At 45.7% G+C, this 16,131-nt stretch overlaps 1 protein-coding gene across 2 annotated transcripts in view; it reads right to left on the bottom strand.

Moving 5' to 3' along the window:
* Positions 1-16,131, bottom strand: part of LOC140070807 (inactive hydroxysteroid dehydrogenase-like protein 1) — a 37,661-nt gene that overhangs the window by 8,169 nt on the left and 13,361 nt on the right. For both annotated transcript variants that reach the window (XM_072117727.1, XM_072117726.1), the window contains exons 2-4: positions 7,446-7,678; positions 2,384-2,814; positions 309-527 (exon numbers count right to left, since the gene is read on the bottom strand). In XM_072117727.1, coding sequence (XP_071973828.1) covers positions 309-527; positions 2,384-2,814; positions 7,446-7,665 — 870 coding nt within the window. In that variant the 5' untranslated portion in view covers positions 7,666-7,678. The remainder of the gene's footprint in view (positions 1-308; positions 528-2,383; positions 2,815-7,445; positions 7,679-16,131) is intronic.

Here is a 16,131-nt window from a genome sequence, read left to right as displayed (position 1 = left end):
TTGTCATGCCTCATATAAACCAGGGACACTTCTTGAGTGCTTCTTTAAAGGGATTTTTCGAGCCCCCCTTTCCCATGAATTTTTTTTATCTTGATTAACTATTCGCCGTAAAGGTCATCAGTATGTTAATGGTTGGAGTCAAATAAACGGTAGACCCTATACCAGGAATGGAGCCATAAACAGAAGGCTCCTTGCATTGTAGCAGCACATCATTAAATCTCAGCTGGTCTACTTTATGCTAAAACACAATCAAAATAAATATTGAATAAGTAAGGTACACCAGCTACTGAATTATTATCAGACCCTACCTGCAATGAATGTGCCCAATATCCTGTGGTTCTGGTGCAGAATCCCAGTGTTCTCACAGCATGATGTGCATATACATCAGGAGATGGAGAAAACATCGGAAAGGTCCCATATGAAGATGTATGTTTTCTTCCTACACACAAAGGGGTTAAACACTGCACAAATACTCCACTGGCAGACACCTCAGATGCTAGTTGTCTGCTGAAAGTATCCAGATAAGCCTGGATGGGGAAAAACACAAAATAAGAATAATAAGCTTAACTCTAATATTCAGTCCTAATGATAGACATAGGACATAAAAAAATCTGAAAATAAACCATATAAAAAATTTAAATCACCCTATATATATGTAGATACATATTCACATATTAAATAATTACATGTATAAAAAAAAACTTTAGTAATGCCTATGCCTGAATTCACCAGGCACAAAGTGATCAAAAGGTAATATATTTCCCAAAATGGAATTTATAAAAACTACAGCACTCCCTCCAAAAATGACACCTTAGACAGCTTTGTAAACAAAACTTTTTTTTCTGCAATAACTCCTTGTTTCAGGGGCTCAAAAGTCCTTTAAAAGACACATGAACATTAAATGTAAATTTGCATCACTTGAAAATGCTTTGATGACTGCCGAAAGAACCCATTTGGTCACCAGCTTGCACCTCACTAAACCAGCAGCCTACTTAGGTAGGGTTTGAAATGTGTGCAATTTTAAAAAATTTTATGAAAATCAGCACACACTATGGTGTCAGCAAGCGGCTGACGTGATGGTGTGTGTCACAAAGCGCGCAGGGATCCACAGCTTCAGAATACAGAAGTCGGAATGGTGAGTACTTTTTAATAGGCTGGGCATACTCAGCACAGGTAGCTGTTGGCTATACACTAGGGGGCAGGCAGTGGCTATATATACTAGGGGGCAGGGGTTGGCTATATACTAGGGGAGTGGCTATATAGGGTAAGAAGACTATTGTGCAATGAAACGTGTAGTGAAAAAAAACTTGTCAGCTTAGCCTTGATTGTCTTACCTTTTGAATGACTATTTTTAATTTTTTTGGACAATACATTCATTTTGGCCCAAAAATTAAACATTCATAATGGATTAAATTACAAAAAGTTCCACAAAGTTTGATACCCAATTTCTCCTGAGTTTCCTGCTACCCATATGTGTTGGTAAACTGCTGTACAAGCACACATCAGGGAATAGAATGGAAGGAGCGCCATTCAAAGCAGATTTGCAGATTTCAGACTATAAAAAGCTTATAATGTTTTGTAATGTGGACAAATGGGGGCTCATTTTTTTCCAGGATGAGATCCACTTTTCAGTTACATCATTTAGGGGAGCCCAATAGCTAGTTGGTAGGGATAATAAAATTATTAATTGTGGTTTAGGGTTTTTTTGTCGGCCGTTCATCATACTGCGAAAATATTATGTTATCTTTACTTTATGGGTCACTCTGGTTACGGTGATACCCCATTTATATCACTTTTTATATTTGACTTGTTTTGCATCAGGGTATTTGGTTAGAAATTTGCTTGTGTTTGCATCGCCATGTTCTAAGGGGCATGACATTTTTATTTTTATGTATAAGGTGCTGCTTTAGGGTTTGTTATTTGTGGGACAAGCTGTACTTTTAATTGGTATCGTGTTTGGTAGATGTTACTTTTTGATCACTTTTTATCCTGTTTTTATGAGGTTGGTTGTAAAAATATACAAATATGTGCTATTTTTTTTTACGATGTACAGGGACACGAAAGCTCTGCTCGGACAACTTCCAGGTGGCTGGGCAGGTCCACCCAACCACTTTATCAAGTGCTGAGACATGGTGATGCCCGGTAGTGCCAAGCGGAGCTTCCGTGCATGAAACGAGGGACCATGGCGTGGGGCAATGGCAGTGCCGGACAGGGTAAGTACAAGTTTATGCAGCCCTTACCCAGCCAACTCACTATTTTTACATACTCTTGGACAACCCCTTTAAATTTCTGCCTTCATTCGACTAATCGCTCCCTCTAAAAAAAAAACATATAAATGTTATGCTTTCTAAACCCACAACCTTTTTGTATACAGATACTTAACCTTGGATGCAGCTGTTTGAGCATCACTTTTGCCAACAGATCCACATATCACATTAACAATTGCTCCTCGCTTCTTTTGTGCCATTCCAGGGAGCACTATACGAGCCATCATTACAGCTGCTGCCAGGTTGACGTGAATAATCTTCCAAAGTTCATCTTCTGGAACCTCAAGAATATGTTCTGGATATTCATCGAACACTCCAGCATTATTCACTAAGATACCAACATCCAAACCTTTTAGTGCTTCCATAATGGAATAATATACTTCATGACCCTGGCTAAAGTCTACATCTATAAATTTGGTATTAACTCCATAATCTCCAGTGATGGCCTCTGAAACACCATTTTCTCTGCTGCTGCAAACCAGGATGATGTTCATTCCATTCTTCGCAAGCTCTTCTGCATATGCCTTACCAATGCTGCTGTTGGCACCTAGAATGATACAAGGAAAACTATTCAGCCAACCCTCCGGTGTTGTCATTATAAAACCATGCTGTGTCAGGTTTACATTTTTTGTATATCTATTATTTAGACCTAAAGGAATGTAGTATGATTAAAGAAAGGCAACCCCTTAATGTACCATTAAAATCAAGCATGGATAAACCAGGGGCACTAACTGATATGATCTAGGGACCATTACTGTGATAACCTTTATGATCCATGGCCTCCTTGGTTCTAAAATAAACAAACAGTCTTGTTTTTTGGACGCTGTACTGCCATCCCGAGCGGTAGGTAGAATGTCCCCGTCTGTCCCGCCATCTGGTCTCTGCCCCAACAATTTAGAGGTGCAGAGCCAAGACCAGGACGCGGGACCAGCTCCTGCCGCATCCTCTTTGTATAAAGAAACAAAAACTTTACTTACCTTGCCATAGTTCACCCCCCCAGTCCTACTTCCTCCTCTCCCCGAGGCTACAAGGTGAACAGTAGAAGGGGGTGGGGCCATCCGAGGGGAGAAGCTAATGCTGGATGGCCTCATCATCTCGGAGTGCAGGGGAGAGTAGGAAGCAGGACTGCGGGGGAATGATGGAAAGGTAAGCATGTTTAGCTTAATAACCAGGAGGACAGAAAGGCCACAATATGTGAGGATGGAGGACAGGGGCAGCAATTTCAGAGTAGGGAGGTCACAATATGAGTGGGGTTGAGGACAGGTGGCCACAATATGAGGAGGAGGGAGGCCACACTATGACTGGGATGGAGGACAGGGGGCTAAAGGAGGAGGCTGGGGGTCAGAAGGTCACAGAAGGAGGCTGGATGATAGACTACAGGAAGAGGCGGGAAGACATGAGGCTACAGGATGAGGATGAAAAACAGGGTAGCCACAGGAGGAGGCTGGAAGACAGGAGACTACAGGAAGAGGCTGGAAGACAGGGGGGACACAGGAGGAGGCTGGAAGACAGTGGGGCGACAGGAGGCGACTGAAGGACAGGGGGCCACAGGAGGAGGCTGGAAGACAGGTGGCCACAGGAGGAGGCTTTAGGACAGGGGGCCACAGGAGGAGGCTTTAGGACAGGGGGCCACAGGAGGAGGCTTTAGGGCAGGAGAAGGTTGTAGGACAGGAGGCCACAGAACAAGGCTGGAGGACAGGGGTCCTCAGGAGAAGGTTATAGGACAATAGAGTACAGGAGGAGACTGGAGGTGGGAGGAGGCTGGAGGACATGGGGCTACAGGAAGAGGCTGGAGGACAGGGGGCCACAGGAAGAAGCTGGAGGACAGGGGGCCACAGGAGGAGGGTGGTGGAAAAGAGGAGGCTACAGGACAGGAGGCAACAATATCAGGGAGGATAGGTCGAAATTATACTATGCTTGCGGGTGGGACAATGGGGCATGGTTTAGAAAATAAAAGAGGGTTGGGATTTTGTGTCCCTCTGTTTTTCTCCCAAAAGTTGGGAGGTATGTTAATGAAGTTGTACTGGGTCGTTATCTCAGAGCCCCTTGGTCCAATTGATTCACAGAATGTTTCAGTGTGCAAGGAGCACTTTCCCCCTCCCACTATGTGCTGAAACTTCCTCAGCTTCAGTGAGATTACATCAGGTAGAGGTAGAAAGTGTGCCAAGCAAGAGCACACGATCTGTGTGAAAGTGTAATAACCTGTAAATGTTCAGCATGGAGTAGGTAGCTTTTCAGTCTCATTAGTATAATTTTAAAAGTTAATTTTAGAAGAAAGGAGTCCATGGTTAACAAATATAAGAATACGGTCACAGTCATTGTGCCCCTGGTTTATCCATGCTTAATTCTGTTCAAAGATTTCCATTAATTACTAAGTCTAATGATAAAGGGGTCTTATTACATAGTGCTGTGTTTTTGTGAGTTGCTATAAACTAAGGCTTCCAGGAATGCATATGTCATGTGGATAGCACAGAGAGCCATAAAAACAAAGCCTGGAGAAAAATGGTGCAGCTACACCTTGTTTTATTAATTCCTCAAAAAAGTTTTCCAACTTTCGAGTACTTTGCACATAATATTAAACGATGCAACTAGGAACAACAAGAAAAGAAAGCCAAAAAAAAAATCACATAATGCTTCACACAGGAGGAAGGGTAAAAGTAAAAATAAAAATGGCTAAAAGGCTAAAATCAACTGGCATTGAAAGGGGTATTCCAGGAATAAGCATAATTAATTTTCAAATGGGTCATTAAAATATACCGTAAATATACTTGTGTATAAGCAGAGTTTTTCAGCACAAAAACTGTGCTGAAAAACCTCCCCTCGACTTATACACAAGTAAATTAAAAAAATTAACGTATATACTCACCCTCCGGCATCCCGATGCTTGGCGCGGCTCCCGATTCTTGTCGCAGCTCTCCTTCTGTCTTCTCTATGCTGTATTAGCCATCAGAAAGGCGTCCATGTGATCGGCAGAGACGCTGTATACTACAGGATGGCCGGCAGGCTGTATACTACAGGATGGCCGGCAGGCTGTATACTACAGGATGGCCGGCAGGCTGTATACTACAGGATGGCCGGCAGGCTGTATACTACAGGATGGCCGGCAGGCTGTATACTACAGGATGGACGGCAGGCTGTATACTACAGGATGGACGGCAGGCTGTATACTACAGGATGGCCGGCAGGCTGTATACTACAGGATGGCCGGCAGGCTGTATACTACAGGATGGCCGGCAGGCTGTATACTACAGGATGGCCGGCAGGCTGTATACTACAGGATGGCCGGCAGGCTGTATACTACAGGATGGCCGGCAGGCTGTATACTACAGGATGGCCGGCAGGCTGTATACTACAGGATGGCCGGCAGGCTGTATACTACAGGATGGCCGGCAGGCTGTATACTACAGGATGGCCGGCAGGCTGTATACTACAGGATGGCCGGCAGGCTGTATACTACAGGATGGCTGCAGGCTGTATAATACATGCGGGCTGGCTGGCTGTATACTACATGGGAGCTGGCAGTATGTATACTACATGGGAGCTGGCAGGCTGCATACTACATGGGGGCTGGCAGGCTGTAAACTACATGGGGCGGGAAGACTGTAAACTACATGGGGGCCGGCTGGGTATATACTACTGGGGGCTGGCTGGCTATATACACACTACTGGGGGCTGGCTATATACTACAGAGGGGTTGACTGGCTATATACTATAGAGGGGTTGGCTGGCTATATACTGGGAGGCTGTGACCAATGCATTTCCCACCCTCAGCTTATACTCAAGTCAATAGGTTTTCCCAGTTTTTGGTGGGGTCTCAGCTTATACTTGAGTATATACAGTAAGATAATATGTAATTAGTTGTTATTTCAAATATTTCTCCCCTAAGCAGAAAGATGTAGTGAACATACACTATGATGGAGAATTAAAATGCTACCTTTTAATCAGTCAATTGATTTTCTCTGTGCAGAGCAGACACAGGACAGAAGATGGCCGCTGGTCACATGTCTATATTACATGACCTGCACCTGGGCAGGTCATGTGATCATCACTTTTTTGGTTGGTCGCAGTGCATCCAGTATAGCCAGTGTTGTGGTGAGACATCATCTCAGTGAGGTGATGTGCGGTGATGGCAGTTACACACAATGGGGGATATTTATCATACGCTGGCGCTCGTGCAAATTCGCAACCCGATACATCAAGAGGCAGAAGCAGGGCCTGGCGTAGAAAAAAACGCAGCCGGCGACTTTTCACGTATGAAAAGTCGCCGGCAGCAGCGAGTGCGCAGGCGCGGGGACAGTAACGCCCCACGCCGGCCCACTCCCGTCCAGCTGCGCCCCCTGCTCGGGCGGCCGCGTCCCCTCTTCACGCCCCCCTGGCAATAAGCTAGCATTTGCAATTATTTCAGGGCCTCTGCGCCACTGGCGGTGCGCAGAGGTCCTGATAAATATGCCCCATTATTACTATGGTAGCAGAGAAAGGCGGTTTGTTACATCAGGACTGAAAGCAGAGCATATGAGGAAGGAGCTGTTACTAAGAACTGAAGGATCATGGGACTTGTAGTTTTGAGTGGCATCCATATTGGAGATAACTGTCTACTTTAGAAAGCACATAAAATTTTGTGAATCATAAAAGCAAACCATTTAAGCTCATTTTTGTGATTAATGACATTGAGTTGTGTTCACTTATTTGTAGCAGTCGTTCATATTCCGGGAATTCACCTTTTAAGTCTAAGCTGTTATAGTAATGTCGGTCAATACTCTATATGCTCAGGCCTACAGCTGCATATTGACATTGGTTTGAAAAGTAAGTAGACACTTAAGGCCTTATGCAGATGAATGTATACAGAGACCATGAACCGGTTGAAAAAACAGCAGCTAGCTCATGGCCGCCATTAACTTGCATTATTCAGCGAAACATGATGGAGTCGTGCGGGTACACTGCATTGGATAGAGTGGGTCCTAGTGATTCTCAACTATAGACAGCACTGTTTCAATGTCTTGTCAGTACAAGTGTAGGGAACTGGTTTAGCTGAGTGAGAGGCTTGTGCTAAGCTTTGGAAGGACGGAAGACTTCTTAGGTGAGACTTTTTATTAGTAGTTTTACCTTTTATATTTTCCAGGGTTAAAGTAGTTTGCATGAAACAATAGGGAAAATACAGCAGACATAGTTTCTACTTACCAGTCACAACTGCCCATTTGCCATACTGCTGGACAAGGTCTCTTTTACGTAGAAGACATGGGGTAACATGGCTTCTGATCAGACTGTAACAATCATATAAGATGCAGAAACTTTTCTGAGCTGTGTACAAGGCACCAACCACTGCCAAAAACTCCAAATGGTTGTGGCAAGACCTTGCCACCTCTCTGTATAAAAGATGAAAGCTGTCCACTGCTGCCATGGAGGTTGCCAATCTGAAATAATTGGAAAATTTGTTTCATGGGGTTTCTCAACAACAGTCTATATAATGTAACATATATACAACATTAACATATATAATAATTGTTAGCAATAAAACCTTGCCATATAAAGGAATACATTTAGACCAATTCATTCCTAATCTAGGGATATATTATTCACTTAGCATTAACATGCATTAAACAATATATTTACATGCGATCTCATTCATCTCATAAAACTAATTTGAAATGCCCACATTTACTGAAGGTTTTAGACCAATTTTAGGCAGTTTTCTGACTCCTACAAAAAGGGACATGTCCCCAGAAAAAGTGGGTGTCTCTGCACAGAAATAACCAGTGTGCCAGAAAATTCAATATTGTGGTGCAGCAAACTAGACCAACTAATAAGAGGTGCAAAGTACAACTCAGCAGTCTTCTACTGCACCAGTTTAATCATCCAGCATCAGATACAATGATAATTCTGGCGCAGCAGAGAAAGGTCTAGTTCTGCACAGGTCCAAAGACCGACACTCCCCTACTATATCATATCTTACATCAAGTCCTTATCTTTTTGGGCTACAATATGCCTGTGGTCGTCCATCATCGGCAGTGTGGTTGGTCCATCAAACAGGACATGGCACGGCCCAGAATTCACCACCTCCTTATGTTTAAGTCCTTAAGGTGGAAAAGGACAGTGCAATATGTACTCATGCAGGTTAGTGGTAATCACATTGTACAGGTTTATCTACACTTTTATTTAGCTTCTGAACAGTGTACTAGAGATTAGATGAGATCCATATAACACACAACTACATTCTCAGCTCTGCTACATTTTAGGCACTGCCACTGTCAGATCTATTGTGCCTTTTGCGACTTTTGATGACATTTTCAATGCTTCTATTTTTAGGTCTGTGCAACCTTTTGATCACTTTTTATTGATTTTTTAAATATTTTTCAAAATGGCAAAAAAGTGCGAATTTGGGCACTATTACAGGGTTAAACACAGGAAAAAAACTTTATTATATTTTAATAGGGCATTTTTGGAGGCGGCGATACCTAATGTGTTTATGCTTTTAACTGTTTATTTATATTTTTATGACTTCTAGGGAAAGGGGGTGATTTTGATTTTTAGTTTTTTTAATATATATTTTTTTTACCTTTTTTATTTTTTAATATTTTTCAGACCTTCTAGGGTATTTTAACCCTAGGTTGTCTGATTGATCTTACCATGTACTGCCATACTACAGTATGTCAGTATATGAGGATTTTGCACATCATCTATTACAATAGCCTAAAACATGATAGCCTCGGATCCTTGCTTTACCCTAGGCGGTCATGGCAATGGACAATCGGAGCCTCTTTACAACCTCTTGTGTCACCCCCTCATCCTCATAGTCTGTAAGCTCTTGTGAGCAGGGCCATCACTCCTATTGTTCCATATGACTGTTTGTTCTTTGTAATGTAATATAGTTGTATATGTCCCCTATGATTTGTAAAGCGCTACGGAATTTGATGGCGCTATATAAATAAAGATTATTATTATTATTATTATTATGTGCCGCCGGCTCGTTAATGCTTTGCCGGTGGCGATCAAGGGTTAACACCCGCAATGGGCGCTAGTTCATAAAGGCAGTATGTCAGCAAGAGTTGCAAATGGCATTATTTAAGAATGAACTAGTGTAAAAGTATTCCAGATCACAGAGACCATAGTGCAAATTTTTCAGAGCTTGCATTTCATTTTTCAGTGAACCAAGAATTGTAACTACACCACATTCAAAATTTTTAGGCACATTGGATTTAAGAGGGTGGTTCAATAAGTACCCGTGTTAGAAATGAAGACACCATTTTTCCAAAATATTTTTATTTTTCAACCTAGTCCCCTTTTAGAAAAATACTTCTCCCAACGTTTCTGCCATTTTTTTTCACCCCTCCAAAAATAGGATTTGTCGAACTCTCTAAAATACGCCTCTGTCTTGGCAATGACTTCCTCATTTGAGCTAAATTTTTTTCCCCCGAGCCATTTCTTCATGTTAGGGAACAAGAAAAAGTCACAGGGAGTCAGATTGGGTGAATACGGGGCAATTCATAATGCAATTCATGCAGTTTGCCCGCTACAACTCTGGATGAACGTGCTGGTGCGTTGTGTTGAAACAGCACCTTATTTTTCAACAAATGCGGCCGTGACTACTTCAATTTTTTGTCGAAGCGGTCCACAACTCACTGTAATATTATCCAGTGATCGTTATTCCTTTTTCTAAAAAATCCATGAGGATGACGCCGTTAGCATTCCAAAAAATTGCCGCCATGACCTTTCCAGGCAATTGTACAATCTTCGCCTTCTTTGGAGCTGATTCAGCGGGAGAAATCCATTGTTTTTATTGTTGCTTAGTTTCTGGTGTGTAATAATGAATCCAGGATTCATGATTCGTGACAACTCGACACAAAAACTCCTTCAGATCTTGCTTAATTTGCTCCAAACACTGCTTTGAAGTTAACAGCCGCATCCGCTTGTTGTCCACCGTGAGCAATCGCGGCACCCGTCGGGCCAACAATTTTTTCATCGCCAACTTATCATGTAAAATATTAATTGCCGTTCCGGTCAAAGTAAAGGTAGAATGAGGAAGGTTTCTGCCAGACAAGTTCATCGAATTAACTTCTTTCGGACCGTTGTTACAGTTTTATGCTGCTCCCGCACTAATTGCGGGAGCAGGACCTGGTCTCCGGGTGTCAGGTGAATGAGCGCAATGCATAGAGGAGCTGACACCTGTTCACGCTCCGCATACGATATATCGGATGCTGAACGCAGTGACTTAAAGCTAAGCGTCCAATATATCGGACGCAAGCGCTACTTGCATTTTGGACGTCATCCTGTCGCGAGATTGGGTGACATCTCAGTGGGAGGTGTTGGCAATCTGATTAGTCCTGTGACATCGATCGTCGCCATTGGCCAGTAAATACAGACTGGCCAATAACAGTGATCAGTGACGATTTTTGGGCAGATCTTACTAGTGATCTCTCCAACATGTGATTGATGATTTTGGAGAGAGTTGTGCTAGTGATCTGTCCCTTTAATGTACCCCAAAACACACCATTACACCCCCATTGTCCATTTTCCCTATCCCCCAGTGCAATCTGTTAGGAGTAGTAGTAGTGTGGAGCAGTAGTAGTAGCATTGAGGAGTAGGAGTAGCGTGGAGGAGGAGTAGGAAGAGTGTGGAGCAGGAGTAGGAGTAGCAGGAAGCAGCAGGTGTTGTGCGGAGGAGCAGGCGAGGCCATATCACACATTGTACCAGGGCAGCACTTTCCAGGAGAAGTTCCCTAAACTGCCAGCAAGGGAAGGAATCAAAAAAGGTGCAGGGTGTGCTCCATAAAGGGCATAAGGAGGGAATCTATATACCCGTGTGACACCTCCCCCGAGACACCAGGATTACGCATGAAAGATTGTGTACCCGGGAGACCCCGCATCATGTTTTTTGGGATCTTTGTCTCCCGTGGCAGGAGCTGGGCACAAGATGGCATAATGGATATTTTGTACTATGATAGCCAATAGGAACCAAAAAGACAAAGTGACTGGCACCACCCAAACACAGGCAAACAACAAAGTCCAGGTCCGACAGCAACAGCTACACATGAAGAACGACAAACAAACAAGTACTGCTGCGGGGTTCACGCCCAAGCTTCACAACAGAAGACTATCCAGCATCCATAGAAAGAAAAAGTGGCACTCACCGATCACATGCTTGAGAAAGCGCTCTCAGCGCGAAACGGCCCGTCGCCTTCCGTGGCGTGCATCACCCCTGTCCTGACTCCTTCCACAATAAAGCTTTCCTGCATGTGATCGGTGAGTGCCGCTTTTTCTTTCTATGGATGCTGGATATTTTGTACTATGCACCTTCCATTATGCATCATCCTTGGCGTCCACCTGTGGGGTTAAAATGCTGTACTGTATTGATCCCTAAGGGCATCTACAAATGCTTTTTGGTGCCAAATTTTTATTAAAATGTCTGTGCTCCAAATGCCATTCTCTTCCGAGCACTGCCGTGTCTCTATCTGGTAGATTAATGCCATGTACCCAAGAGACCCTGCATTTTTGGGGTCTTTGTCTCCAGTGGCATAAATTGGGCAAAATACTTTTGACACTACAATTACAAATTTTGAGAAATTGTGAATCAACATTGATTTCTCCAATCAAAAATAGAAAATGCAACATATAAGCATAAATGTCTGTTTTGCCACAAAACCGCATGCACGGAAAACACATTCCAAACAGCATGTGATTGGCACAAATGTTGTTGAACAAATGTATTGTGAAAAAGAATCTCAAACTATTTTTTAATATAAATACTAGAGATGAGCGAACATACTCGTCCGAACTTGATGCTCGTTCGATGCTCGTTAGCGTACTCGAAACTGCTCGTTGCTCGGACGAATACTTCGCCCGCTCGAGAAAATGGCATCTCCCGCCGTTTTGCTTTTTGGCGGCCAGAAACAGAGCCAATCACAAGCCAGGAGACTCTGCACTCCACCCAGCATGACGTGGTACCCTTACACGTCGATAGCAGTGGTTGGCTGGCCAGATCAGGTGACCCTGGAATAGACTAGCCCCTGCCCGCGCTGCTCGGATCATTCTGTGTATGGATGCCGCTAGGGAGAGAGCTGCTGCTGGTCAGGGAAAGCGTTAGGGTGTTCTATTAGAATAGTGTTAGGCAGGAGTGATTCTACAAGAACCCAACAGCCCTTCTTGAGGCTACAATAACGTTATACTTTTTTTTTTTATTTGCTTGTGGCTGGGCTTGCTGGCACTAGTAGTGCAGCTAGTACCATATTGTGAGGAATTTGCAGGGGGACTTGCTACCGTTGTGTTTAGCTCTTAGTGACACACATATCCACCTCAAACACCAAAGTGGGACAATTTATTAGGGGTTTGCTTAGAATTAGGCAGAGTCTGCTGATTTATTTTTTTTTTTACCTTTATTTCATTTTATAGCTCAAACTCATCAGGCACAGCACAAAATCCAGTTGTGTGCTGTCAGTGTAGGTTAGAAACTAGCCATAGCAATAGGAAAGCATCGTTTTGTTAAAAAAAAAAATAAACACAAAAAAAAAAAAAAATTAAAAGTTTACACTTTAATTTGGAAAATGTTTAACCCGAGGGCTAGGGGTAGAGGACGAGGGCGTGGACCTGGGCGGGGTGAGACACCACCTGCTGATGAGGGAGCAGGGGAACGCCGCAGAGCTACACTCCCTAGGTTCATCATGTCTCAAGTTACTGGGACTCGTGGTAGAGCACTGTTGAGGCCAGAACAGTGCGAAGAGGTGATGTCGTGGATTGCGGACAATGCTTCTAGCCATTTGTCCACCAGTCAGTCTTCCACGCAGTCCACCCATGTCACCGAAATCAGCACTCCTCCGGCTCCTCCACCTCAGCCTCCTTCCTCCCAGTCTGCCCCCTCCCAGCAAAATTTGGCATTTGAAGCGGCATACTCTGAGGAACTGTTTTCTGGACCCTTCCCACAGTCACAAACCACTTGTCCGGTTGCTGCTGAGCAATTTTCCGATGCCCAGGTTTTCCACCAGTCGCAGTCTGTGGGTGATGATGACATTATTGACGTAGTGGAAGAAGTGTGTAAAGAGGTGTCGGACGATGAGGAGACACGGTTGTCAGACAGTGGTGAAGTTGTTGTCAGGGCAGGAAGTCCGAGGGGGGAGCAGACAGAGGGATCGGAGGATGATGAGGTGACAGACCCAAGCTGGGTTGATAGGCCGGGTGAACACAGTGCTTCTGAGACGGAGGCGAGTCCTATAGCAGAACAGGTTGGAAGAGGCAGTGGTGGGGCCAGACGGAGAGGCAGGGCCAGAGCTGGTGCATCAGCGCCAAATGTTGCCCGTAGTCAAGCTCCCGTGGCGAGGGCTAGATTTTCAGAAGTCTGGAGGTTCTTTAAAGAAACACCGGATGACCGACGGACTGTGGTGTGCAACCTTTGCCAAACCAGGATCAGCAGGGGTTCCACCACTACTAGCTTAACTACCACCAGTATGCGCAGACATATGAATGCTAAACACCCCACTCAATGGCATCAAGCCCGTTCACCTCCGGCCGGGCACACCACTGCTCCTTCCCCTGTGTCATCTGCTAGTCAGCCCCCTGCCCAGGACCACGGCCCAAACACCTCCCGTGCGAAAACCCCATCTTCGCCTCCACGATCCTCCACAGCATCCACCAGCGTTCAGCTCTCCATACCCCAGACGCTGAAGCGCAAAAGGAAGTATAGCGCAACCCACCCACACGCCCAAGCCCTCAACGTCCACATCTCCAAGTTGCTTAGCTGGCAGGTAGAGACCGAGGCCTTTCGAAACCTCATGGCGGCGGCCGCCCCTCGGTATTCCGTCCCCAGCCGCCACTACTTTTCCCGATGTGCCGTCCCAGCCCTGCACAAGCACGTGTCAGACAACATCATCCGTGCCCTGACCAACGCCGTTTCTGACAAGGTCCACCTGACCACGGACACGTGGACGAGTGCTGCCGGGCAGGGCCACTATATATCGCTGACGGCACATTGGGTTAACTTGGTGGAGGCTGGGACCGAGTCTGACCCTGGGGCTGCTCATATACTGCCAACGCCGAGGATTGCGGGGCCTACCTCGGTCCAGGTCTCAAAGGCCTACTATGCCTCCTCCTCCTCCCATCCCTCCTCCACCTCCTCCTCCTCCGAATTACCATCCGTGGGCATGGCGCCATCAGTCGGTAGCTCTAGGCACAGCAGCAGTGCCATTGCTAAGCGACAGCAGGCGGTGCTCAAACTGCTGAGCCTAGGCGATAAAAGGCACACCGCCCAAGAGCTATTACAGGGCATCGCGGCGCAGACTGATCTGTGGCTGGCACCGCTGAACCTGAAGCCAGGCATGGTTGTGTGTGACAACGGCCGTAACCTGGTGGCGGCTCTGCAACTCGGCAGACTGACACATGTGCCATGCCTGGCCCATGTGTTAAATCTCATAGTTCAGCGTTTCCTCAAGACATACCCCAATCTGTCTGATTTGTTCACAAAGGTGCGCCGCATCTGTGCGCATTTCAGGAAGTCCAGCACAGATGCTGCCACTCTCAGGGCAGCGCAGCGCCGCCTCCAACTGCCCGCTCACCGACTGTTGTGCGACGTGCCCACGAGGTGGAATTCAACATTAACCATGTTATCCAGAGTTTACCAGCAGCGCAGAGCGATTGTAGACTGCCAGATGTCAACTTCCACCAGAACTGGTAGTCAGGTCAGTCAGCTTCCTCAAGTCTACAATGAGGAGTGGACGTGGATGTCTGATATCTGTCAGGTGCTGAGTAACTTTGAGGAGTCAACACAGATGGTCAGTGGCGATGCCGCCATCATCAGCCTCACATTCCCGCTGCTTGGCATGTTGAAAAACTCTCTGGTCAGCATGAAGTCGGAAGCTTTGCGCTCGTCACAAGAGAAGGGGGGAAGAAGATTCCCTTGTTGATAGCCAAAGCACCCTTAGGTCTGTTTCTCAGCGCATATCGGAGGAGGTGGAGGAGGAAGAGGAGGAGAATGTTGGCGAGACAGAAGAGGGGACCATTGTTCAGCGTGTATGGGCAGAAGAAGAGGAGTTGGAGGAGGAGGAAATGGGCAGTCAGGCAAGTGAGGGGAGTGAATTTTTGCGCATTGGGACTCTGGCGCATATGGCAGATTTCATGCTAGGCTGCCTATCCCGTGACCCTCGCGTTCAAAGAATTTATTCCAGCACCGATTACTGGGTATTCACTCTCCTGGACCCACGGTACAAGCAAAATCTTTCCACTCTCATCCCTGGAGAGGAAAGGAGTGTGAGAATGCATGAATACCAGCAGGCCCTGGTGCACAAGCTGAAACAGTATTTCCCTTCTGACAGCACTAGCGGCAGAGGGCGTACTTCTGCGGGACAAGTAGCGAGGGAGAGTAGGCGAGCAGGCAGCTTGTCCAGCACTGGCAGGGGTACGCTTTACAAGGCCTTTGCCAGTTTTATGTCACCCCAGCAAGACACTGTCACCTGTCCCCAGTCTCGGCAGAGTAGGGCTGATCTTTACAGAAAGATGGTGAGGGAGTACGTAGCTGACCATACCATCGTCCTAAATGATCACACAGCTCCCTACAACTACTGGGTTTCAAAGCTGGACATGTGGCACGAACTGGCGCTGTACGCCTTGGAGGTTCTTGCCTGCCCTGCCGCTAGCGTGTTGTCCGAGCGGGTTTTCAGTGCAGCTGGTGGCATCATCACCGATAAGCGTACACGCCTGTCGACTGACAGCGCTGACAGGCTGACGCTTATCAAGATGAATAAAGCCTGGATTTCTCCGGATTTTCATTCTCCAACAGGTGAAAGAAGCTCAACCTGAATAATGTATGCACTCCTCCTCCTCATTGTCCTCCTTCTCCTCCTCTTTGTACACTAAAGCATAGGAAACTGGCTATTTTTTGCCAGGGC

This window comes from Engystomops pustulosus, chromosome 7 (genome assembly GCF_040894005.1).
Source record: "Engystomops pustulosus chromosome 7, aEngPut4.maternal, whole genome shotgun sequence".
Classification (NCBI taxonomy): Eukaryota; Metazoa; Chordata; class Amphibia; order Anura; family Leptodactylidae; genus Engystomops; species Engystomops pustulosus.
Note: the sequence above shows the minus strand (reverse complement) of the source record. Positions and strands in the feature narration are given on the sequence as shown.